General features: G+C 39.8%; 1 protein-coding gene across 1 annotated transcript in view; it reads right to left on the reverse strand.

The window, feature by feature from the left end:
* LOC146989940 (collagen and calcium-binding EGF domain-containing protein 1-like) overlaps positions 1-24,047 on the reverse strand; it is a 41,863-nt gene extending 17,816 nt beyond the window's left edge. The window contains exons 1-2 of the mRNA XM_085766473.1: positions 23,612-24,047; positions 22,115-22,195 (exon numbers count right to left, since the gene is read on the reverse strand). Of these exons, the coding sequence (XP_085622599.1) occupies positions 22,115-22,195; positions 23,612-23,724 (194 nt within the window). The 5' untranslated portion in view covers positions 23,725-24,047. The remainder of the gene's footprint in view (positions 1-22,114; positions 22,196-23,611) is intronic.
* Positions 24,048-24,710: the final 663 nt, after the last annotated feature.

The following is a 24,710-nucleotide window of genomic DNA, read 5'->3' on the forward strand; positions in this document are numbered from 1 at the left end:
CAGGGGACCTGTCGGGCCAAGCTGCCAAGCGGGGTCTTATGTTTACACTTATTTTGAAAAACAAAAAAGGAATATAAAATTTACTTTTAAGGTGTTTTTACCATAATATTACTGAAAATGTGACTTTTAATTATTTTTAGAGAAATTGCCAAGAGGGGACCTGGATCTCTGAGCGACATTTACCTATCAAAGAGTGGACCTCCACATACTGCAGTGGAGCTGTCTGCACCCATTCATTCACCTAACGACCCATTCATTCACCTAATGAGTCCTTGTTCACAACAATGACTTTCTCCGTTTCTTTCAAAAATGGATAATATAACTTTAGAGTTATCATTACTTATTTTAAAGTCTCTGTAGTACAAATTGTATATAAATATATAATCATGGCACATTTGAGAGTGAATATTTTTTATTGAATTGCATGCAGTTCAGAAGTAACATGACTGCATGCACTAATATCAAGTTCTGCAGTATAAGCAACAACATTTACTTTAAACCGGCTTTAATATAGATTAATTATTTTTTCTTAACAAAGATAATTTGCTCGTCCGTCTTTACTCATCCATAAATGCGTTGCCTCTGTCATTCTTAGCAGTCCAAGAGGGGATCTACTATCATCTCAATTTGAAATAGTCAAAATGCTCTAGACATTTGGTTTCAACCAATTAATAGGAAATAGGAATGCATTTTATTTATTGTTTTGCATTGCAGAAAAAAGGTCCACACTTGGTTCATATGGAATGACAGGGGTCCACTGTTGGCTGGTGCATAATGACACAGGTTCCCACTTAGTTAGCATGGAGTGACATACACACTCCATCATGTATGAATATGAAAGAAATAAGCAAAAGTGATCATTCTTAAGATATTTTTTTTAATCAAAACTTAACACAAACATTTCTAATGAAGTAGCACCAATAATGTTTTCATTATTTTTAAATGTAGGTTGTACTACTGCAACACACATATCTACAGTCTATTAATTTTTCCCCTACAAGAGTTTTATACTCCTTGACTGCATTTTTGTTATAGGAAAAAAATATTTGAATTAAAACTAAGGGTTTTAGGTCATTTAATGTACTTGCATCATGAATCTGTATTTATGAGGATGTATTTTATTTACTGTTTTACATTACAGAAAAAGGTCCACACTTGGTTTATATGGAATGACAGAGGTCCACTGTTGGTTGGTACGGAGTGACACACACACTCCCGCATGGGTGGATAAGCAGAAATGAGATAAATTGCTAAGTTTTAAGATACATTTTTAATCTAAATTTAATACAAACATTTGTAACTATTAATACACACAACACACACACACAAACACATGCAAACACACATATTTACACTAAAGTAGCACTGGTGAAGTTGTCATTGTAGTTTTTTTAAAACATGGAATGTACTGTGAAAACTCAATGGCAACCTATCAAGATACTTAAGGGAATATTTCAGTTATTGACATTCATGGCTCAACAATAAAAACATGTATGGGAAAATAAAGGAGGCGCTGGGGGGTCATCAGTTTGTCTGAGATACAAGGGATAATTCTTCTAGAGGATGGATTAACCTCACTAAGTAATATGATATACCACTGCAACACACCTTTCTACAGTCTGTCAAGTTTTTTGACCTTACTGAAGTTTCATACTCCTTGACTGCATTTGTTGTCATGGGAAAACTACTTTAAATAACTAAACTCAGGATTCAACATGGTCTGATGGCCCAGAGCCACAAAGTGTTATTCTGTAGTCACCTAATGTCCCATATAGATGAAGCTCTGTGGTGGCCACCTATTGTCACTCTTCTACTTTTTAACAGCACATGGTTTCAATCAATTTTAATGTACTTGCATTCTAAATATATATTAATAGGGATGCATTTTACTTATTGTTTTGCATTGCAGAAAAAAAAGGTCCACACTTGGTTTATATGGAATGACAGGGGTCCACTGTTGGTTGGTGCATAATGATACAAGTTCCCACTTAGTTAGCATGGAGTGAAATACACACTCCATCATGTATGAATATGAAAGAAATAAGCAAAAGAGATCATTCTTAAGATATTTTTTTTTAATCAAAACTTAACACAAACATTTCTAATGAAGTAGCACCAATAATGTTTTCATTATTTTTAAATGTAGGTTGTACTACTGCAACACACATATCTACAGTCTATTAATTTTTCCCCTACAAGAGTTTTATACTCCTTGACTGCATTTTTGTTATAGGAAAAAATATTTGAATTAAAACTAAGGGTTTTAGGTCATTTTAATGTACTTGCATCATGAATCTGTATTTATGAGGATGTATTTTATTTACTGTTTTACATTACAGAAAAAGGTCCACACTTGGTTTATATGGAATGACAGAGGTCCACTGTTGGTTGGTACGGAGTGACACACACACTCCAGCATGGGTGGATAAGCAGAAATGAGATAAATTGCTAAGTTTTAAGATACATTTTTAATCTAAATTTAATACAAACATTTTGTAAACTATTAATACACACAACACACACACACACAAACACATGCAAACACACATATTTAAACTAAAGTAGCACTGGTGAAGTTGTCATTGTAGTTTTTTTAAAACATGGGAATGTACTGTGAAAACTACAATGACAACCTATCAAGATACTTAAGGGAATATTTCAGTTATTGACATTTATGGCTCAACAATAAAACATGTATGGGAAAATAAAGGAGGCGCTGGTGGGTCATCAGTGTGTCTGAGATACAAGGGATAATTCTTCTAGAGGATGGATTAACCTCACTAAGTAATATGATATACCACTGCAACACACCTTTCTACAGTCTGTCAAGTTTTTGACTTACTGAAGTTTCATACTCCTTGACTGCATTGTTGTCATGGGAAAACTACTTTAAATAACTAAACTCAGGATTCAACATGGTCTGATGGCCAGAGCCACAAAGTGTTATTCTGTAGTCACCTAATGTCCCATATAGATGAAGCTCTGTGGTGGCCACCTATTGTCACTCTTCTACTTTTTAACAGCACATGGTTTCAATCAATTTTAATGTACTTGCATTCTAAATATATATTAATAGGGATGCATTTTACTTATTGTTTTGCATTGCAGAAAAAAAAAGGTTCCACACTTGGTTTATATGGAATGACAGGGGTCCACTGTTGGTTGGTGCATAATGATACAAGTGCCCACTTAGTTAGCATGGAGTGAAATACACACTCCATCATGTATGAATAAGAAAGAAATAAGCAAAAGTGATCATCCGTAAGAGAACTCTTTCATCACAGCTCCACGTTACACTTGTTCCAGGCTCTGCCCGTCGTTTTTTTCTAGAAATAGAAACTTTTTCCAACTTTTTTATCTCCGTAGCGATCGCACTCGTCTTCTCCTTCTTCTTCACTTCTTGCTCTGATCTACAGTCTCATTCGTTCTACACATCCCAGAAGCCCCAAAATTACTCACAGTGTGGGCGACAGCGTCCCCATTTACCAGCCGCAGAAAACTGCGTTTGACATATGTCAATGGCACTCAATGAGTTAAGTGGGAGGTACACAATAAATCTAATTCTAATCAAATTTTATTTTGAAAACAAATAGTAGACTGGCCAATCTGATTCAGTGATTAATTTGTTACACATTTGGGTTGCTTCCTAATGATTTTTTGATGTTTTAGTACCCAGCCAAACACAAGTGTGTATATTCCTTACTATCTACAGTATGTATGTGCCTTGTAGGCACTTTACTTGCAAGTGTGTGTATGCAGTGTTTTATAAATCTGAATATTTTTTGTCACATCACATCTACCCCGACACTTTAGAGCGCTTCTGTCTCGACGCCGTGTTTGCCTTCGTTCTGACCTGAACACAGCATGTGTTGTTTGGGTTAGAAACATGCACATTTGCAAAGGAAAAAAAGCTAAATCGATTAGCGGAATCATTAAGCATGCACACACACAATCCCAAGGAAATGATCACGTGGGAACCAGTTCTGAAGAGGAACCGGTTCTCAGTTCCAACCCATAGACTTCAGTCTATGATGTGGACACAAAAGCATTCCTCTACATTGAAGTAGTGAAGTCATCAACACTCATGTATTTCACAGATCCTAAATCCTGGTACACACATAGAGATTCTCTAAATTTCAACCAATTTTTTTATCTGTGAAAGACCCCACACATGAAGATAAAAAATCTGTGATTGAACAGTTTTGATCGTATTGTGTGTGGTGTGCTGTGATATTCCAAACACAGCTCACCACACACATCAAGATTTTTCAGAATCTTGACCCTCCGGTCAGAAAACTCAGAAAGAGATCCGTATTGTTGTAGCTACTCTTTCGGGTCTATTTCCGGAATGGACAATGAGAGCGATGTAATTTTTTTTTAATGAAAGCGGCACACTTCAGCCTTTACAACGATACCATCTGTGTGTGTCTGTGTGTCTGTGGCTTCGGACGCCGAGCAGTCAAGCGGCTGTGAGCGGCGGTCACATGATCGCTTAAACATGGCTGCTCTATTGCTGGCTGTTGCCGGCTATGATCGCTCCCGTCTTTGCTATCGGCTATCAGGAAATCTCCCGTGTATGCGTGAATGTCTGTGTGAACCTCATGTATTGCCAGGGCTGCACCGTGGCTCTCTGTGGGATTGCCGGTGTTGTGTCGAGAAGTGGCTTGCCGCGAGCAGCATGCAGAGCTTGGCAAGCAGGCACTTCTCAGCACAACACCAGCTTTCCACACGCAAGATGACTTTTGATTTGTAAATATTGAACATGTTTAATATTTACGATTATCGGCGCCAAACGTTTTCCGAGGCGATTGTTGTGAGAATTTTGACTCTTAACACACCACACACTACAAGAGAATCTCATAAAATAATCTTAAAACCTTAAGATAATCGGCCGATTTTTGTCTTTGGTCGGAAGGGGGAAAATCGGGGCAAAATCAGCCCGATTATCTTTATGTGTGTGGTAGGCTTAACTCTACCTCCACTCTCCACTCTAAATGTGGAACTGGCTTCTGAGAAGTGAGTGAGGGCTTTAAATCTGTGCCAGATGACTTGTGTCAGTCCTTGACTGTCAGCAGTGTGGGGGATGGTTTCTTGTAGCTGACGATGGTCGTTAGCAACTCTGAAGGGCAACCTGAAAAAGACTAACATCCTTCAGCCAAGATCTTATATCCAAATCAGACTAGCAGACAATGGAATTCCCCAGTCCTAGGTTGGCCATGTGCTACACACCTATGGACTTCTGTGACAACTGTAAAGAGTGGGTGTCCCAGCAATAATCCACCCTGTCAAGTCTTTGATGAGTTTTGTAAAGGTGTGTGATGCCTTGTGATCAGTATAATATTTTGTCAGCCTTTATATGATCTACCATTGTGTGCCAGTAGAAATGTTGTCTGAAATTAGGATTAATCAGATTGCCAGAGATACAGGGGATAAATCAGCTATAGTGGATGGAATAACTCCAAAATACTCACTGTTGAACTACTGCAACACACATTTTTACTTACCAAACTGTTAGCTCTACTGGAGTTCATGTATACCTGTCTGAATATTTTTGGTCCACAACAAAAATGAAAACTAAAGCTAAATTTGTGTTTTTTTCTGTATATTACACACTGTATCACATCGTCATACACATCTATAGATGAAATTGGTGTATAAATTGAAACCTAATTTAAAGTTGTCAAAAGGTACAGGATTGGCACAGGATCAGAGAGTTTACATTAAGTGGGAAGTACACAATAAAAGCTGTATTCAGTTCACACTGGTGCTCAGCAGAAATGGGTCTGATTGCTTTCAGGATGTGTGGATTGTACATTCAACAATCCCATATTACCTTATTCATAGCATCTGAAGTGGATTATAAACAAATTCAATTAATTGCGTTCAGAAGATGGTTATCTAATTAATGTATATTTTTAAGTAATTCATTTCTTATCTATTTTCCTAATGATTTTCTTTCGTTTCAGTACCCAGCTAAACACAAGTGTGTATATTCCTTATTATCTAGGTATAACCTTGTGCATGTTGTAGTAAGCAATGTGACTTCATTACATCTACACACAGTTTTCTAAGTAGAGTTGAACATTTTTAATGGGGTTTCAGTCTATGATGTGGGCACAAAACATTCCTCTACATTGAAGTAGTTAAGTCGCCAGCACTCATGTATTTCACAGATCCTAACTTTAAGGTAGAGTTGTTGAACTGGGATCTGAGAAGTGAGTGAATGGAGTGAGAGCGGAGTGAGTGCCAGATGACCTGTGTCAGTCCTTGAGTGTGGGCAGTGTGGGGGATGGTTTGTCGTAGCTGACGATGGTCGTTAGGTATTTTCAGGTTGGGCTTCAGAGTTTCTACCTTCTTTCAGCCAATATCTTTATCCAAATCAGACCGACTGAGACACAGGTATTCCCAGGTCTTAGGTTGGCCATGTGCTACCTACGCACCTATGGCCTTTGGTGACTCAACTTCTGTGGCAACTGTAAAGAGTGGGTGTACCAGCAATATTCCATTTTGTCGAAAGAATTGTCAGTTCTTTAATGAGTTTTGTGAAGGTGTGTTATAATATTCTGTGACAGGGCCTTTATATGAGCCACCATTGTCTGCTAGTAGTAATGCTGTCTGAGAACAACAATTAACATGGAATAAGAAATTAGGATTCATCAGACTGTCATGGATACAGGGAATATGTCAGTGTGTGGACGGAATAACCCCAAAAAGCCCCCTGTTAAACTACTCATTAAAAGGTATTTAGAAAATCAAGGGAAACAAAGGAACGCATAAATATAAAAACACATGCAAAGCCTTACAAAGCCTTGTAAAGGACAATTAGGACACAGCAAGAACTATATTCCTCAGACACGGTCCACACCACTGTCAACTTTTTTTATTTGTGTTGCAGCAGTTCAACATTGAGCTATTTGGGGTTATTCCATCCACACAATGCCTTATCCCTTGTATCTCTGACAATCTGATGAATCCTAATTTCTTGTGCCATGTTAAGTAAGCTGTTGTTCCCAGACAACATTTCTGGCAGAGAATGGTAGCTCATAAAAATGCTCTGTGACTCTATATTGCATTTACCCATGTCTCAGTCAGTCTGATTTTAATGTAAGTAAGTGGAGTGAAATGCACACTCCATCATGTATGAATAAGAAAGAAATAAGCAAAAGTGATCATCCTTAAGAAAAAATTTTCATCAAAACTTAACACAAACATTTCTAATAAAGTAGCTCAGATAAATACAGTGGGGCCAGGCCGTTAAGTGCTTTAAAAAGTTATATGTTAAGAACAGGAGTAATGTGCTCACGTCTATTAGTGTTAGTTAAAAGACGGGCAGCAGCGTTTGGGACAAGTTGGAGGCGACTGAGTGAAGAACTGATTACTGCAACGCATGGATGGCTTTCTCGAGGTCGTGACAGTTTAAAAACATTTTGACTGTGTGAATGTGTGTGGCAATAGTTTAACATAGGGATCCTCTCAATTAATTATCCCTTGTATCTCTGACAAACTGATGATCCCCCATTCCCTCTGTATTTTCCCATATCAAATTGTCGTATATCAGTAGGCTACCTCTTTGATGGTTTACTTGTACATAATATCATCGTAGGTTGCCATTGAGTTTTCACAGTACCCCCCACATAAAAAAACACAACATTACCGTTGCTACTTCATTATAAATGTTTGTATTAAGTTTTGATGAAAGTTTTGAGCTTTTGAGGTTAATCCATCCTCTAGAAGAATTATCCCTTGTATCTCAGACAAACTGATGACCCTCCAGCTCCTCTTTTATTTTCCCATACATGTTTTATTGTTGATCCATAAATGTCAATAACTGAAATATTCCCTTAAGTCTCATGATAGGTTGTCATTGAATTTTCACAGTAACTAACCCTAAGTAACTAAATATGTGTGTTTGCATGTGTTTGTGTGTGTGTGTGTGTGTGTGTGTGTGTGTGTGTGTTATGTGTATTGATAGTTACAAATGTTTGTATTAAATTTAGATTTAAAATGTATCTTAAAACTTAACAATTTCTCTCATTTCTGCTTATCCACCCATGCTGGAGTGTGCGTGTCACTCCGCACCAACCAACAGTGGACCCATGTCATTCCATATAAACCAAGTGTGGACCTTTTTCTGTAATGTAAAACAGTAAATAAAATACATCCTTATAAATACAGATTCATGATGCAAGTACATTAAAATGACTTAAAACCCTGAGTTTTAATTCAAATATTTTTCCTATAACAAAAATGCAGTCAAGGAGTATAAAACTCGTGTAGGGGAAAAATTAATAGACTGTAGATATGTGTGTTGCAGTAGTAGGCTACACCCTACATTTAAAAATAATGAAAACATTATTGGTGCTACTTTATTAGAAATGTTTGTGTTAAGTTTTGATGAAAATTTTATCTTACGGATGATCACTTTTGCTTATTTCTTTCTTATTCATACATGATGGAGTGTGTATTTCACTCCATGCTAACTAAGTGGGAACTTGAATCATTATGCACCAACCAACAGTGGACCCCTGTCATTCCATATAAACCAAGTGTGGACCTTTTTCTCCAACGTAAATCAACGAATAATTCCTATACAGATTTATGACGCAAATACATTAAAATTAATTGAAATCACATGCATTTAAAAAGTAAAAGTCTGACCATAGGTGGCCCCAACAGGGCTTCATTTATATGAGATGTACGTGGCCAAAAAGTAACTTTTTGTGGCTCTGAGCCATCAGGCCATGTCAAACTGTGAGTAGTTTAAGTATTTTCCCATGACAACAATGCAGTTAAGTAGTATAAAACACCAGTACAGTGAAAAATTAATAGACTGTAGAAATGTGTCTGGCAATAGTTTAACATAGGGACTTTGTGAGATTAATCCTCTCAATGAATTATCCCTTGTATCTCTGACAAACTGATGATCTCCCAAACCCTCTGTATTTTCCCCAAAGATAACAAATTGCCGTGCCAATACTTTAATATCAGTTACTCTTTGATGGTTTACTTGTACGTAATATATCATCGTAGGTTGCCATTGAGTTTTCTGTAATATAAAACAGTAAATAAAATACATCCTTATGAATACAGATTTATGATGCAAGTACATTAAGATTACCCTAAATCCTAAAACCCTCTATTAAAAAATGAATAGACTGTAGAAATATATGTTGCAGTAGTACACCCTACATTTAAAAAATAATTACAACATTATTGGTGCTACTTTATTAGAAATGTTTGTTTTAAGTTTTGATGAAAGTTTTCTCTTAAAAACTATCACTTTTGCTTATTTCTTTCTTATTCATACATGATGGAGTGTGTATGTCACTCCATGCTAACTAAGTGGGATCGTGTGTCATTATGCATCAACCAACAGTGGACCCCTGTCATTCCATATAAACCAAGTGTGGACCTTTTTCTGCAATGTAAGTCAACTAATAATTCCTATACAGATTGAGAACACATGTATATTGTAAAATTGAAACCCTGTGCTTAAAAAAACTGGACAAGCAACAATAGCAAGGTCAATTATTTTTAATGTTTAATCAGAATTCAACAGAAATTATCTAAATGACCATTTTATCTCAAATGTTGTCATGGGTGATCAATTTTTTCAATATTTTAAAATTTCTATTATACCTAATACAGTGTTGAGTTTAAACTTAAGACATCCATGAAACTGGGACCTTCATATTTTGTTACGGAGAATAACAAATTATGTTTCAAGGTACTGGTTTGTTCACTAAGGAGCCTGTTTGATAGCCTCTCTACAGTCTGAAAGGCTGCCGGGGCTGCAAGTCGTTCACACTATGGAGGAGTGTAAGAAACGACGTGTGTGAATGAGTCGTTAAAATCCCTGCTCCAGCCTGCCGGGGCACTGCTGAATATGGTATTTTACACACACACACACTCAGGTCCCCTCTTGGCTAAAGTTGAAAAAATTAACCAGAAGGTTTTTCACATGATTTTAAGTTGATTTAAAGCATGTCCAACAGGGGACCTAAAAAAAGTCCCCTGTTGGCTGCTTGGTCCCCTGTTGGTGAATGTGTAACGACGCCGATGTCCCCTCTTAGATAGGAACAACAGTGCACACACACACACACACACACACACACACACACACAGAGAGAGAACATGGAGCACAGAGGAGAGAGAACATGTGCGCACATACACACAGGTCTGCTTCCCATCACCTGGTGTAGGAGACAGCCCTCTCTCTGTACAACCAGATACAGATGAATAGCACTTCAGTGATGTGATACATTTTGTCTGCTTCTCTCTTCCTCACTGTGTCTGTCTCCTACACACAGCATCTGCAGCAGCACATGTGGTACTACTACACCAGTGCCCATTACATCTACCCCGCTCTCTGCTAACAACACCACATGTCGTCCTCCACATTGCCTAGATTTGAAAATAACAGATGTGGAATAATACACGTACATAGACATATGTCAGCGATGGCTCATAAGTAAAGACGATTTCAGTTCAATGTAAACCACTGAGTGTATATTATGGAGGGATTAGTGAATGAATGAGCAAGGCAATGACATAAATTTGGTATAATTGAGCCATTACTGATACTGTGGGTTTCCAACTGTGACAAGTTAAAATGAGCCCTACGAGCCATCACGCTTTTGTCATGCTGCCCACCCGTGCACTCCAGTCACGACAGTGATCCAGTATACAGAATACCAGGGAACTTGAACTTCGTGTAGCTATTGTTAATGCTGTTAGTAACACCTACACTCATAGCTCATCAAAATGACTGTTGATAAAAAAAAAATTAATTCCTATTGTCAAAATGACAGCATGGTGTATAAAACAAAATCAGTACTGTACATTTGAAAATAGGTAAATATAGCTAGACATTTCCTATTTCCTCCTCTTGCTTTGGATGACACATGTGCACAAATGTGTAGACTATGTACAGAAAGTTAGACTAAACAACACACAAAGACAAGTGTGGAGCAGGTGCTCTGTGATTCATGATATCTGGGGCCGAGGTCCGAGGGTGGTTCTGATCCAAAGAGGGAAAAGAAAGGAGGAGGGAACAGAAAGAAACCCAAGGAAGAACACAGGTGAAAACTGAGGGAGAGAGAAAGAAAAATGTAGGGAGAAAATGACATGGCAGAGAGAGGAATGAGGAACAGATAAAACAGCATGGAAGATGGATGGATATGTGAGAGGGTTAGAGAGGGAAGATAGAAAAATGATAAACAGAAAGTGACAGAAATGGATGCAAGTAGACAAGAAAGAGGAGGGAATCTGAAGGGGGCCATGAGAGGGAGTATAAAGGAAACGTCACGTTGATGTCTACTGAGCAGAGCTGCGTGTTCTCCTGCTGCTTCACTGACAGCATCAGTCAATGGAGCTTCAGTCAGCGTCCCACCACATGCATTCATCTAAGTGGGAAACCAATTACAGGAGGGAGAAAAACACCCAGCGGCTTCTCTGATTTCCTCTTCTTGCTATTTTTATAGACCTTTATGTGGTTTTCCAGCCAAATCCCCCACCGAGGAGAGCACTCAGCCGGCTTGTGTTTTGTATAGGTTAAAATCTTTCTTCATTTTCTTACCACCGTCCTGTAGTTCCTCCCGCTGTGAATATTCCTTGAGTATTTCTTTTAACATTTTGTATTGATATCCTTATGCTGCATGTGAGTTTCAACAAATTCAACAAAGCTATTTCACTATTGCTATAGGCCTAGCCATCATTTGCATGAGCAACTGTTAAATTACCATTACGAGAATAAACAAGGTCATCATCAAACTTCATTCTCACCAACAGCTGACCCCAGAGGTGGGAAGCCACGCCATTTTCTCTATCACTTCCTGATAGCGACTTACTGCAGCCTCCAAATGTATCCTGAAGAAGTAGTACTGCTCAGAGGGCGTATCATAACCTCTAATCTTGTAAACAAAATGTTGTCTGAAGCTCTTGACAAGCAAAAATCCCTAGCACACGTTCCTGAAAAGAAACCTTGAGCACTAAGAAATAAAATGTAAGCTTGGTCCCAATTCAGGGGTTGCATCGTGGTGCAGATGTGGTCTACAAAGGGTTTGTCCTCTGGTCAAACCAACAGAAGAGTGTCCAATGTTTTTCCAGGGCTACCATTGCCTGGCAACCTCAACAGCTGCTGCACGTTCAGCTGATTACTCACTGGGAATTATCAGACCAGACCACTGCATTTACAAACAGCTTCAATTAAAACACAAAGTGCAAACACAACCGACAGGGTGATAATTCAAATTATCTTAATTCACATTTTCTCTACTGCTGCCATCACCACACAATAATCCATGCAAAACAATATGCATTGTCAGATGCAGCATCTTGACTGAGGGACAGCTTTAATAGGCTACTATAATACTGTATATTAAGCAAGTATCACAGAAACCCCCCAGATCTTGTCTGCATATATGACTCCACATGAGCAACTCAGAGACAGTTTCAACAGAGAAACTGCTGGAAATGTTTTTGACAGCTTTGCATAGTATTAAGCCAAAACTGGGCAGTGAGAACTATATTCTTGGGATCGGTACCACGTTGAGAGACTTATTCTTTCATCTCTCTCTCCTGCTGTTTTATGTGTCAGATTACTATCAGAAGAAAATTCATCTGAGTAGATTCAGCTTTTCTGTGCGTGAGTACTCACAGAGTATGTTTTTGAATAACTTGGGGCGGCAGTGGCTCAGGTGGTAGAGCGGGTCGTCCAATGATCAGAGGGTTGGCGGTTCGAATCCCGCTCTGTCCCGGTTGCTGCCGTAGTGTCCTTGGGCAAGACACCTTACCCGCCTTGCTCCTGATGGGTCGTGGTTCGCGCCTTGCATGGCAGCTTCCGCCATCAGTGTGTGAATGTGTGTGTGAATGGGTGAATGTGATGTACTGTAAAGCGCTTTGGGTATCGTTCAGGTATAGTAAAGCGCTATATAAATACAAGACCATTTACCATTTACCAACTAAAATAACTGGTACACTCACTCTTAGTAGTACAAATTAGCAATAAATCGATAATGGTGTAAATGGACTTGCATTTTTAGCACTTTTCTAGGCTCTAGATAGAAGCACTCAGAGCACTTTACAGTACTAGTCACACTCACCATTTACACACCCATTCACACAGCACTACTATCGCCATATATTGCACATTATGTATGCATTCACACCACGATGAGACATAGGGGGCAATGTGGACTGGAGGAACCAATCAAACTGCCAACCTTCTGGTTGTGAAGGACTTTCTATCTCCTAAATTGGTGATACCATGAGTACCTGAATAACAAGTGCGGTCTTGATGGTTGACTCCCATACGGCAGCATCCCACGCTGTTTTTCCTCATTCACTGGGATGATACAGCTCCTGCTCTCATCTGTTCATGTTTTCTCTCTGTGTCTTGTTCTTAATGACATGTCATGTCAATGTGTTCCTGATAACTCAATTGTTTATTCATCTACAGTAATATGTTGTTGTTGCTGCTCTTTTTTTTCAACAAGTCCTTGTTGTTTGGCTGTTGTGGTTCGACTGAGTGTGTGTTGGGGAAGGTTATCAAAACTTTAAAAGTATGCGCAGAGACCACATTGGATTCAGAACTGAGGTGAGAGCCAAGTTTGATGCTATAAATCGAAAGGGAAAGAAAGGAGATGAGAGGGAGGTTGTAAAGGCTCTACAATACCACAGGTTTATGCACTGAAGCTGTCAGTGAGCAAAGTTCACAAGCACTTTCGCACGCATGCATCACATGCACGCTTACTGTAGATCCCAGCTAACAGCTGTCACTAAGTTAATCAATCATCCCAGCCAGTCAATCCGTCAGTCAGTCAGTCAGTCAGTCAGTCAGTTAGTTTGTAAGAGTTTGAAGCCAGGGTGTCATTCACCCTCAGCAGACTCAGTGTCTCCCAGCTCATTGTTATTTTAGAGTGTTTACTGCTGAACGTCCACACATCTTCATCTCTCAGAGGGACCATTACACCAGAGATGATCTCCCTGTGGTCTCATCCTGCCAGATCCCATGGCACCACGTTCCCATGAGGTGGAATTAACGGGACAAGAGTGGCTGCTGGGGCTCAGGTCAAACCAAGACTGACTTAAGTGTTTCCTGTCATTCTTATTTCTTTTGGCCTAAAATGATCAGACACGATCGCCGCTGACAAGGACAAGGACAGGATCAGTTTCTCAACACTAACCTTGCTGACCTCATCTGGGTAACACCGAGCTGTCAATGCTCTCTAATTATGTGCAATTCAAAACAACACTTAACATGCATGAAATGTCTTGTTTATTACATTTGACCTGGCCTCAACCCCAGCATTAATGCTCTGGCTACTAGACAGAGGTCTGGCTTCTGTCTTTACGGAGCAAAACATACAGGCTCAGCCCTACCAGAGAGAAGGAAGCTGTAGAGTGGAGATGGAGTCCAGACCTGGACAGCTGAGTCAGTCTCAGTCGGGTCTTTGTAATGAAGACTTTAAATGTTTCTGGGTGACACACAGGGCAATTCTGGGTGAGGTGAAGGAGGGGCTGGGATTGGACTTGGACTTGGTCCTTGTGAAGGAATCTACGACTATGATATACGATTGCTTTCCAGACCAGTTTCCGTACATGTTAACAAGGTCTTTTACATTTCCAAATCATCATTTCTGAAAAAAAAAACAATAAAGAAAACATTTTGAACTTTGGTTTGGCTGGATATTCAAATTATGTCATAAACATACACCATGGCATGACCCTCAAAACCACTGGTATCCTCCCCCCAGACATTGTGACAGAATATGATTACATGCGCCGCCATGGTCTGCATAAGAAATAAAGGGAACAACTGATTAGTAGAGATCAGCAAACTAATTTCTAACCTTCAGGACGCCCTGTCTGAGGAAGTCATACAAATTGCATAAAGACACGAACCGAAGCTGCAGGCAACTAACTCAACACAACAAAGACCTACACTGCGGTTCACTAAGTGAAATAAGCAAATCCCAACAATACAGTTCAACAACTCAAACCAAGAAAGACTTTAACAGTTTGAGTGAAGCCAACAACAATGTTCACAGACTGAAAACAAGTACAAAACTAAAGCTTATGTGGTCTTTAAAGAGTCGTGGCTTCATATTTCTGGGTCTTTAACACAAAAAAACAACAACAATACATTCAAATTAGTGTTAATGTGCTTCAGATTCACATGATGTTGTCATTATAGAAGTCAATTTCCTTTTTTATGTCTTTTTTTAACAACATTTCGTACATTTTGAAAGTTGTTCCTTCTGTTTGGTGGATGATAGAGGCAGATTATGCCTTAGAGGCTGATTGGAGTTGATTTTATCCATCCACTCAATACAGTATATAGCCTATCCTTGCAGTGTTAAAGGGAAGCTGCAGCCAATCCCAGCCGGCATAGGGCGAGGACGGGGTACACCCTGCACTGGTCTCCCGTTTCTCACATTTACATCTATGAGCACTTTAGACTGACAAATCAACCTACTGTGCATGTCTTTGGAGGATGTTGGTGACCCTGGAGAGAACCTACACAGACACAGGGAGAATAATGCAAACTCCATATACAGCAAAGGCCCAGGCCGGGGAATCAAACCCAAACACTGCTTGCTGAGAGGCGACAATGCTGACTGTAGACTCATGAACCATGCCAAGTGGGTGGACTGCACCATCCATATCAGCTACAAACACAGACATATACTTCTATCTATGTACAGTGAGAAAGCAAAGGAAAAGGGAAAAGCTCTTGTCAATATTTTGTCCCTACTAACATTTGGGTGAACTTGGAGTGAAGTCCTATTAGATAATTGCATTTGTGCTTTCCCAGGGGCTATGTTTCCAAGATGACAAATTCAAGCTTGCTGATATTTCCTTGGCTGAGAGGGCAGAGGCTGTCTGGCGGCTTATGTCATACACATCATGCACAAATATCACACTTACTGCCAGTGAGGACACAAGAGCAGATCAGTGAGCAGCAAGTTATCAGTGTCAGCCCAGAGGAAGCAGTGGGTAGATGAGTAATAGACTGACCAGCCAGCAGCTACTGTGACTTAAAATGAAAACATGTGAGCTCCTTAATGACACCAACCTTACATTTTAAATTGTACTGATGCATTAGCAGATTATTGTATTGCATTTCACTGAGCCAAACCCACATGTATTTTTCGGGGCTGATGCCAATATTGATATTAGGGAATAAAAAATTCTGTTATATCGGCCAATTACTGTACATTCCAAAAAAGCAGAAGAAAATTTATACAAATAGCTGCTTTTATACCTTCAAGTGTAGTTCAAACACTTAAAACTAAGATAGGCTATATATTTAAGGGAGAACATTTTACTATTTTCAAATTATTTTATTGTCAAAAATATTTGTGTGGGACAAGAAGCAGGCCAGCAATGCATTAGACCTCTACTAGATAAACACAGTAATAGCACAAGGGCATCGTGAAAATATAAGCGTAAACGATGGTCTATCAACCAACACTTGGCCATTTAAACCAACACTAAGGAACTTTTCAACCTTCATATAATATTTTCATAACTTTTGTGATGGTACATCGACTTACAACAGGTTGAATGACACCTCTGTCATGGCCTGAGGGGGGCTGTAACAGAAACTTAGTTTGGACATCTTCTGTTAATTTCCATGCACTGGGAGATCAGGATGTTTACGGCGCTATGCGCTGGTGCTCATGGGAAATGAAGTCTTCCTTCAGGCAAAACACTACCGCTTTGGGCCACTGGCGCCGCCAAATTCAACCAAAATTGAAAGTTCTTAAGTACTGCTTTAACGATTATTCTGGGCTACAATCAGAGGATTAAAATGGCCATGTGATTAATCCGTTGGGCCCTAGTAGCTAGTCAAGGTGGAGGCTTGTTATGAAGATGAAATCAAAGGTGAAAGAAGCACTATTAGATCCACTGAATGTGTTGGGTGCAGAAATATTAAAGCCCCACTGTGTAGGATTTGTGTACTCTGGTGACTAGTTTTTATTAAATGTAAATGCAAATCTCATTACAGTTTTAAAAACATTCAGATGATATCTTCGTAAAATTGTCTTTGTTTTGGAGGGTCTGTTTTGTCCATTGTTCAGACTAAACCTACGCCCTTGACTAAAAGCCTCAGGTTAATATTTTCACAATGACAGTTGTCTATTGTGTAGCAGATGAAATGTTCCTTGTCTTAGTTGAGCTAATATGACATTTGCTAAACAAAGCTGATGGGCATGTTATTGGCCCATAAACCAAAGCAAACTAAATAAATAAATAATTAAATCTGAACTGAGGCTGATGTTTGAGGAAAAATTAAGGGATTGCCAGAGATTGTAACAATTCATAATGAGGGATGTGTGTCATGGTAACATATCCAGTAGCTGTCAAGAATTTCTCACTCAAAACCAGAAAATGTCAAACTCATTAGGTTCTGTGGTCTGAAGAACCTCAAGTGGCTCGTTCATCAAAAGGGGGGATCACCAGAATCAGTGGGATTAGTGGTGTATGAATTACTGTAAATTTTATGGTGATCAGTCTAATATGTGTAGAGTTATTTCAGTCTGAGCAGTTTGCCAATCAGCAGACCGACACTGTCATCTCTGGAGCCACACAGCTATTGTGGCCAGAAGCATCTTGAATGGATGTTTACTTTAATAAAATGGATTTCCAGGATACATGTGTATTGGTTTAAAGGATGGAAATCACAAGAGAGGCCTTGTCCAAACTGCGCTTTGGCAAAGCATAGAGGAAACTGATGCCGCTACAATATGTATATTATGAACACAATCCACATCTGAATGAGACACATGTGAACGCCAGGTGTAGAGAGGGCTTCCTGCCGTCTGACCGGCAGTCGGCAAACATTCCCACGTCCATCGAGGCTCATCCAGCACAGGTAGCATGAGTCCAGACTGGAAGAGGTTGCAGTTAAAATCAAAGGCTGACTTCAATAAAACTTCACATTATTAAAGCTTACAGTAAGTCAGTTGTAAGCAATAAGATAGTCAGAGCATGTCTTGGAAAGAGTTAGTGAGCTTTCCCAGTTGCTGTGAAATCCTAAGCGTTCCCTTTCATTGATGTCAAACGAGTGTTTCTGTGGAAAAACTTTCAGACAAATGAAACAGTAAAAAAAACGCATGGAAGGGCCCACCAGTGTAATGATATCAGAGACCCCCGCAAAGATGCTTCTGAGTCAAAGATTCTGCGTCTGTCTGTCTTTCCGTGTGTGTGCGTGTGTGTGTGTGACTCAGCTGTGAGACATTCCTGCAGGCAAAGTCCAAAAACACTGATTGTAACCCTTTTCTTTTTCTCTCCCCCTCAAATACAGCCAGACTTTAACTGTTCTCCTACAATCACATGCTCTGCACTTTGTTCTACTGGAGGTGTGTGTTTGTGTGAGATAGAGAAATGAAACAGGAGGATGAAGAGAAGATGTTGAGACACTGATCCCGACCCCCTGTTTTCTCTATAAGGATTAGACATGAAGGCAACCCCCATTTGTGAATATGTACAGTATTTCCAACAGCTATTTACCCTCATTGATTATGTCTACATGGTAGTTTTCATTGGTTGAGGAGGACAGCACCATCACCTCACTAGATTTAGTTTGCTACAGTAAATGGAAATTATAGGAAAATTATTCAGTGAGTAATCCAGAGCAGTTTTATCGTACTGATAACAGCAAAACTCACTGTTCAGTGTTAACTCTCCTGGCACTGTGTCAGAGCTGTATTACGTTACCACTAAAGCAAACTCAACATCCTACTGCTGCTGCTGTTGCTACATATTAAATTCTTACTGTATGTAGAAGTTCAACAGTGTTTTGGCATTTGTGTTATAGATCATGATATATATTTCCAGCAAAAGATACACATCTTCTTCCCTCAGGATATTTACAGCGTGGATTTTCTACTGTTTTCCCAGTACAACAAACTCTGGTGATTTTACGGAGCGTTTCCCTCAGGACATCCATGAACATGGTTATCACAATCTGTTGAGCGTTGTTTGGTCTGGTGTAAATTTGACTCTTTCAGCTCAAGCTATATTTCATTTCAGCGTAAAGCTTGAAATAATGAAACATCAGGACACCCTGTCATCTGTCCTCAGTGAAAAGATAATCACTGCTTATGATTTTTTTTAAAGATACAGTGGCAAACAAAACTAAAATGTCACTGAAAGTTGGCATAAAGAAGCATCAAATGTTGGAACAATTGTTTCCATGGGATTTATCATCATCCCTCACATTATTTAAATAAAAAAAAAGAGAGCCTGAGCTCACATGCTGCTGCAGGATGTTATGGGTGTTATCTGCTGCAGTAATGAGCCTTGCAGGGTATTTCAACCAAAACAACATGCCAATCAAGTGAAAGGTTTATAGTTTAGTTGAGCCCATCAGTCGTGTTGTAGTTGGACTCCACAGCTGAGAGTGTTTATAGAGAAAAGGTTCAGATTGGAGGAGAAAATTAACTTCTATCTAACTGCCAGCACAGACAATACTGAGACACTTCATACAGACTCATACATAAACAAGGCAAGCTCACACACACACGCTCACATCAACTCACTGTCTGGGTACAAACCATGTATATTTGGCTTGGCACTGACTGCAATCTGACCTCCAGCAGAGACTGAGTAAGAACACGAAGTAGGCAGAACAATAGAAATGTAGAAATTGAGCTGATTCACCCTCATCGCTGAGAAAACCACAGTGACCGCTCTATGTTTGGACGGTGAGATCAGCACGGGTTTCCATCTACACAACACCACAAACCCATTTGAGACATTACATTTACATTTTAGGCATTCAGCAAACACTCGTATACGCACGGCATGACGAGGGGGACACAGATAGCGACAGTAACAGTTACTGCCAGGTACAGAACAGGTTGAAGAAATAATGGGAGCTTAACTTCATCCTGAGAAATCTTTCAATATTTCTTGAATATGTTAGACTTGTCTAAAGCATCAAAGAATCCCTTTCATAAAATCTCACTCAAGTGCTACATAACTTAAGGACCGTTAAGTACCATAATTTGCTTCACTGTTTTGATAGCAACTAAGTACACTTGCTTTGAGACGGTGTAAATTTTTCCAAATGGTTCACATGTCATATTCAATCAAAACTCCAGCAATATGACTTTTTCCCAGATTATTTGAATATGAGAAAGTAGCGCCAGGTGGAGAAATGAAGAGAAGAAAACCAGAAACGATTGGAAAATGTGCAGCCTGCCTGGACGTGGCAGAGCTGCGGGTACAGATTGGACTGTTGGACAGACCAAGCGAGGGTCAACACACTTTGCAAACTTTAATTGTCCAGTCATAGCTTAGCAACACATGGCCCCTTGCAAGCTTTGGATTTCTCCACATGCGCTGTGGTGCATGTGGGGATGTAGTGAAAACAATACTTGGTATCTAAGGAGTTTGGAGGATGAAGGTTTTTTGAAATCTCCTCTCCAAAAACATCAATCAAGACGTAAAAAAACCGTAAGAAATACAAACAGCATGTAGAGCACTACTTTTATCTAAACCTTATTTCCAAGGTCAAGGACCACATTATTGACTGTGGAGTTACAAGTCATGTTAAAGGTTAAAAAAAACAAAAAAACATTTAAAGACCACCATGTGTGGACGCAGGCTCCAATTACTTCCAGTTGTCGTTCCAAACAAATTGTGAGTGATGGCCTCTTCATCAGCCGTGTGTGCTGCTCTCGCTGAGACATGAAAGTAATATCTATGCACAGACACAACGGATCAATCTGATTGCCCCTGAAGTTGTTCGTGAAAATCTATTTGATCCAGGTCTGTGCTGAACCACCCTGAGAAACAGGGGGAAAGGAAAATACAACCTCGCCTAATCCACCTCCTCCAGCAACACCACGCATCTCTCGTGGAGCCAGAAATTAAACCAGACGCAGAGCCTGTTACAGGCTGACCTTGACAGTAAACAGATCAGATTGTCTGGCCTCACACTAGACCTGGTGCCTCATTTATTAAAGGATCTTCTTACGCCAACAACCAAATCCGAGCCAAAGTTTGGCTTCAGAGGAAAGTTATGTTCACGTTTTGCATTGGTTTCCTCTTGTTGCGTGTTGTGATGTATCACGAGCTGAAAGCCTCACAACCTGCCGTTAAGTCTGCATCGGATCTGTGTATTTCCTTTAACCTACGCTTCAAGATGTTCATACGATATGATATCAGTGCACAGCGTCATAAATTATATCCCTGGAGGCTGTGTGTATGAAGAGAAAGATGAGCGAGGAGGGAGCCAATTTCTTCAGCTAATATGTCATACAGTACATTTCAAAAACTGCCTCCGGTACCCTTCCACGTTGTCTCATCTGCATCTGTCTTGTTTTAATAACAAAAACATTCACGAGTCCAGAGTTCAACCAAATTTATCGTAGGTAATCACTGTAAGCAGTCTGTTCTCCCCGTTTTCCTCTGAATGGATACAGTGCAATAAAAATAATCACATCCTCTCCTGTCAGACTACGTACTTCTACTTTTTAGGTTATAATGCAGGCCTAACTCCCTGAGGGGGATGCCTTCCCTAAATGTTTTAGCTCTGGACCCAAGCAGAGAAAGTTCAAGTTCAAGTTCTGTTTTACTGTCACAGAGCCAGAGCTGGTGGAATTCAGCTCAGTGCAGATGGAAACTGCTGTACACGGAAAGTAATAACAGCTTTAACAAAAAAAAAAAAAAAAAAAGGGACTAACAAACTACAACATGAGGTTAGAATAAATGATGGCTATTAAAAAGACTGAGGAGCACAGGGTAAGAGAAAAGTAGCTGCTGTGGGTTGACAAATACGACAATTTTACCAATTGCATCTTCATCCTATGAGTGATGGTCTTCAGGAAATTATTATTTTTCTCTCTCAAGTGGATATATAGAGTTTCCAAAAGAGAGATGTACAGTGTGGAGTTGTGGAAATGACATGGCAGGGTGGTTTAGTGGTTACAGAAACCGCTCCATAACCCCACAAAGCGTCAGGTTCAAATGTCCCTACGAGCATCAGCAGCAGGAAAACGGCTCAGCTCAATACAGATCCATGAATATATAATATAACTCACTACTGCTCCACTCAGTAACTGAGGATTATTAGACCCAACATGTCCGAGCGTCTTACCTGAAACAGGTGCTGTTCTTCCCCCCTGCTCTGACACAGGGATACTCCACGGTCAGGATCTTACTCTCCGGACACTCCGCTCTGAGAACATGGAAACAAATGTTAATATTATTGACAGTTTGTACACTCTTTGTCAACAGTGTTTTGCTACATGACGGGGGAATGACACCCAACAAGGGGCTAGACATGACCAGTTGAACCTGGTGGGTGACGGTGCCTCATGGAGCTAAACCCAGTACTTTGACATAAACTGTCCCTGTTTTCACTGTACATTACATTAGACATTAAACTAGAGCCACGCTGATACTGTGAGTTTTCCGGCCAATATCCACTTTGATCGATATCTGTTTAGTGTTTTTTTTTATTTCTTTGAATTTTTCTTAATCCATATAATCCATTTTCCTCATTGTGATAATTTTTTTCTCTTTGATGGCTTTACCTTGGCCTCGGTCGTCATTGAAATGTTCTCACATTTCACAATAATAAATTGCTTATTATAGAATAAGGATTAAGATACTGAGATAATAGCTCACTGATGAGCATATGGCATTTCTGTAAGGTGCTATCAGAAGTATCAGTAGTAATCGTTTCTGATATAATGGCCCAGCTGATTTATTGATCTAGGAAAAATTGGATACTGTACTATGCCAGTATTATGTCCAGTTACAGTATATACATATACACTGTTTCCACTAGACCAGGTACAAACTCTTAAACTTTTAACTATGCATTTATTTAATGGGGTCAGTTTTTATCCTGCTGTAACAGAATCCACAGAGTTTGCACTAAAGCATAAATCTGGGAGTAAAATAAAACATTAGACTACAGTTGGTTTTTTATCTGAGGTTTAACCTGATGCTCAACAGTTTGCTCCTCGCTGGTCTCCTCCGCACGGGCACATGTGCTCCACTAACATCCTCTCCTCACCTCAGGAACCTATGCCCCCCCGGGCACGTTAATAGCATCTGTCATGTTTTGTCTGAGCACACGCAACATTTGGCTCTCTGCGCCCCTCTGCACCGCGACCGATTCCAACCATTTGGAGTTCCCCCGTTGCCTTTTTGCATTTCCTTGAGGATCACATTAGATTAGACGCGCTACAGCGGTTCATCTGAGGGTCTCCTCTTTGACAGCATGCTCACACAGCACGCCGTAAAGAGCAGCAACCAATAAAACAGAGGCTAAACTCTATTATGGATTTGGCACTGTGCGCTCATCTGACAGCGAAGCCCTTGTTTTGAGTTTAAATGAATTGGTGGGATAATGAAAGTGTAGTGGATGTTTCCATGAAGTTCACAGAGATTTACTCACACACTATAGATCTCAACCTACAATTCACAAGATGCTGGGGAAAAAAGAAAACAACTAAAACTAAACTATGATGTTTCAAAAACATTTTCTTTTCAGTGGAGTTTTGCGCCCTGGTTAAAATCGCCGCAGCTGCCTCTCATTTACATATGTTCAAGCTATTTTTAGGATCAGCTCCGTGAGACTTACCTCGAGGTGTCCACTGAAAGCGTCGTCCTGATGGAGCTGGCAGCAGACTCCCACAGGAAAACCACACAGATAGCGCCAAATGGTAAAAGAGTCGCACCATAAAGCTGACCCATGTCCCCTCTGCGCTCCGGGACAGATGATCTGTGTAAGGAAAACGCCTTCGCGTCAATAGATCTCCACTGTTTTCATCTGTCAGTGACCCGCGAGGGTAGTGCTATCAAAATATCAGAAATCCTTGTCAAGTATCCCGCAGAGGTGACACACATGGAGCCTGTGGGATGAAGTGAGCGCGTCCGGAGCCTCGTCCCAACTTTACGCACTGAGGCAGAGACCCCTTGGAGAGCTACTGAGGGGTTTACAGCTCCGTGTGTTCTCACTAATCCCTCTGGATTTACATTCCTGCCTCTAAAGAAGAGACTTCCACTACAGCCTCACTGCCCATCGGTGGCTGTGACGTATACTCCAATAATAATAATAAAAACAAGAGAAGCAACGATAATAATAATACAAAGAATACTAATTATTGTTGTAATTCTGAAGTTATCACAAAGTGATATTTTTTATTTTTTCAAAGTCAAAACATACTTTTTCAAGTTGAGTTTCTTAACATGGGCTGGAGGGGCATTAATGCACTGGGGGCGCTGTGACGTGAAAAATTAGGTTAATGATGTAAATGTGACAGTTTTAAAGAGTATGGTCTGATTTTATAGCAGAGAAGAAGCCAGAAAGAGTCAAAGTGGTACAGTGTGTCTCTTTGACAAAGTAAACCACACTGATTTAAACATTATTCATTAAAATATTTGAGAACAGAACAGATGCTTCTTTTTTTTTTTTAGCTTCTTTTTTTTTTTTAAGTCACCTTCAGGAAGCTCCATATACAGTATGTGCAGCAGAGCAGCTAAAAGCAGCTTCACCAAGTTTGGATTTGACGGATCAGTGCCAATTTCTAATGTCTGTTGTGTTGTAAGAGCAGAGCAGTGATCAGCGAGCTGCAGCTGTCTGAGAGGAAAGTTCACTACAGGTACCTAACATATTGTAAAGCCACGGACCGATGCTTCTGAATTCAGCTGTTGATTTATTAGCACTGATTTTTAGTTGC

Source organism: Trachurus japonicus, chromosome 3 (assembly GCF_045865225.1).
Source record: "Trachurus japonicus isolate A0001 chromosome 3, Traja_1.0".
In the NCBI taxonomy this organism is placed as follows: domain Eukaryota; kingdom Metazoa; phylum Chordata; class Actinopteri; order Carangiformes; family Carangidae; genus Trachurus; species Trachurus japonicus.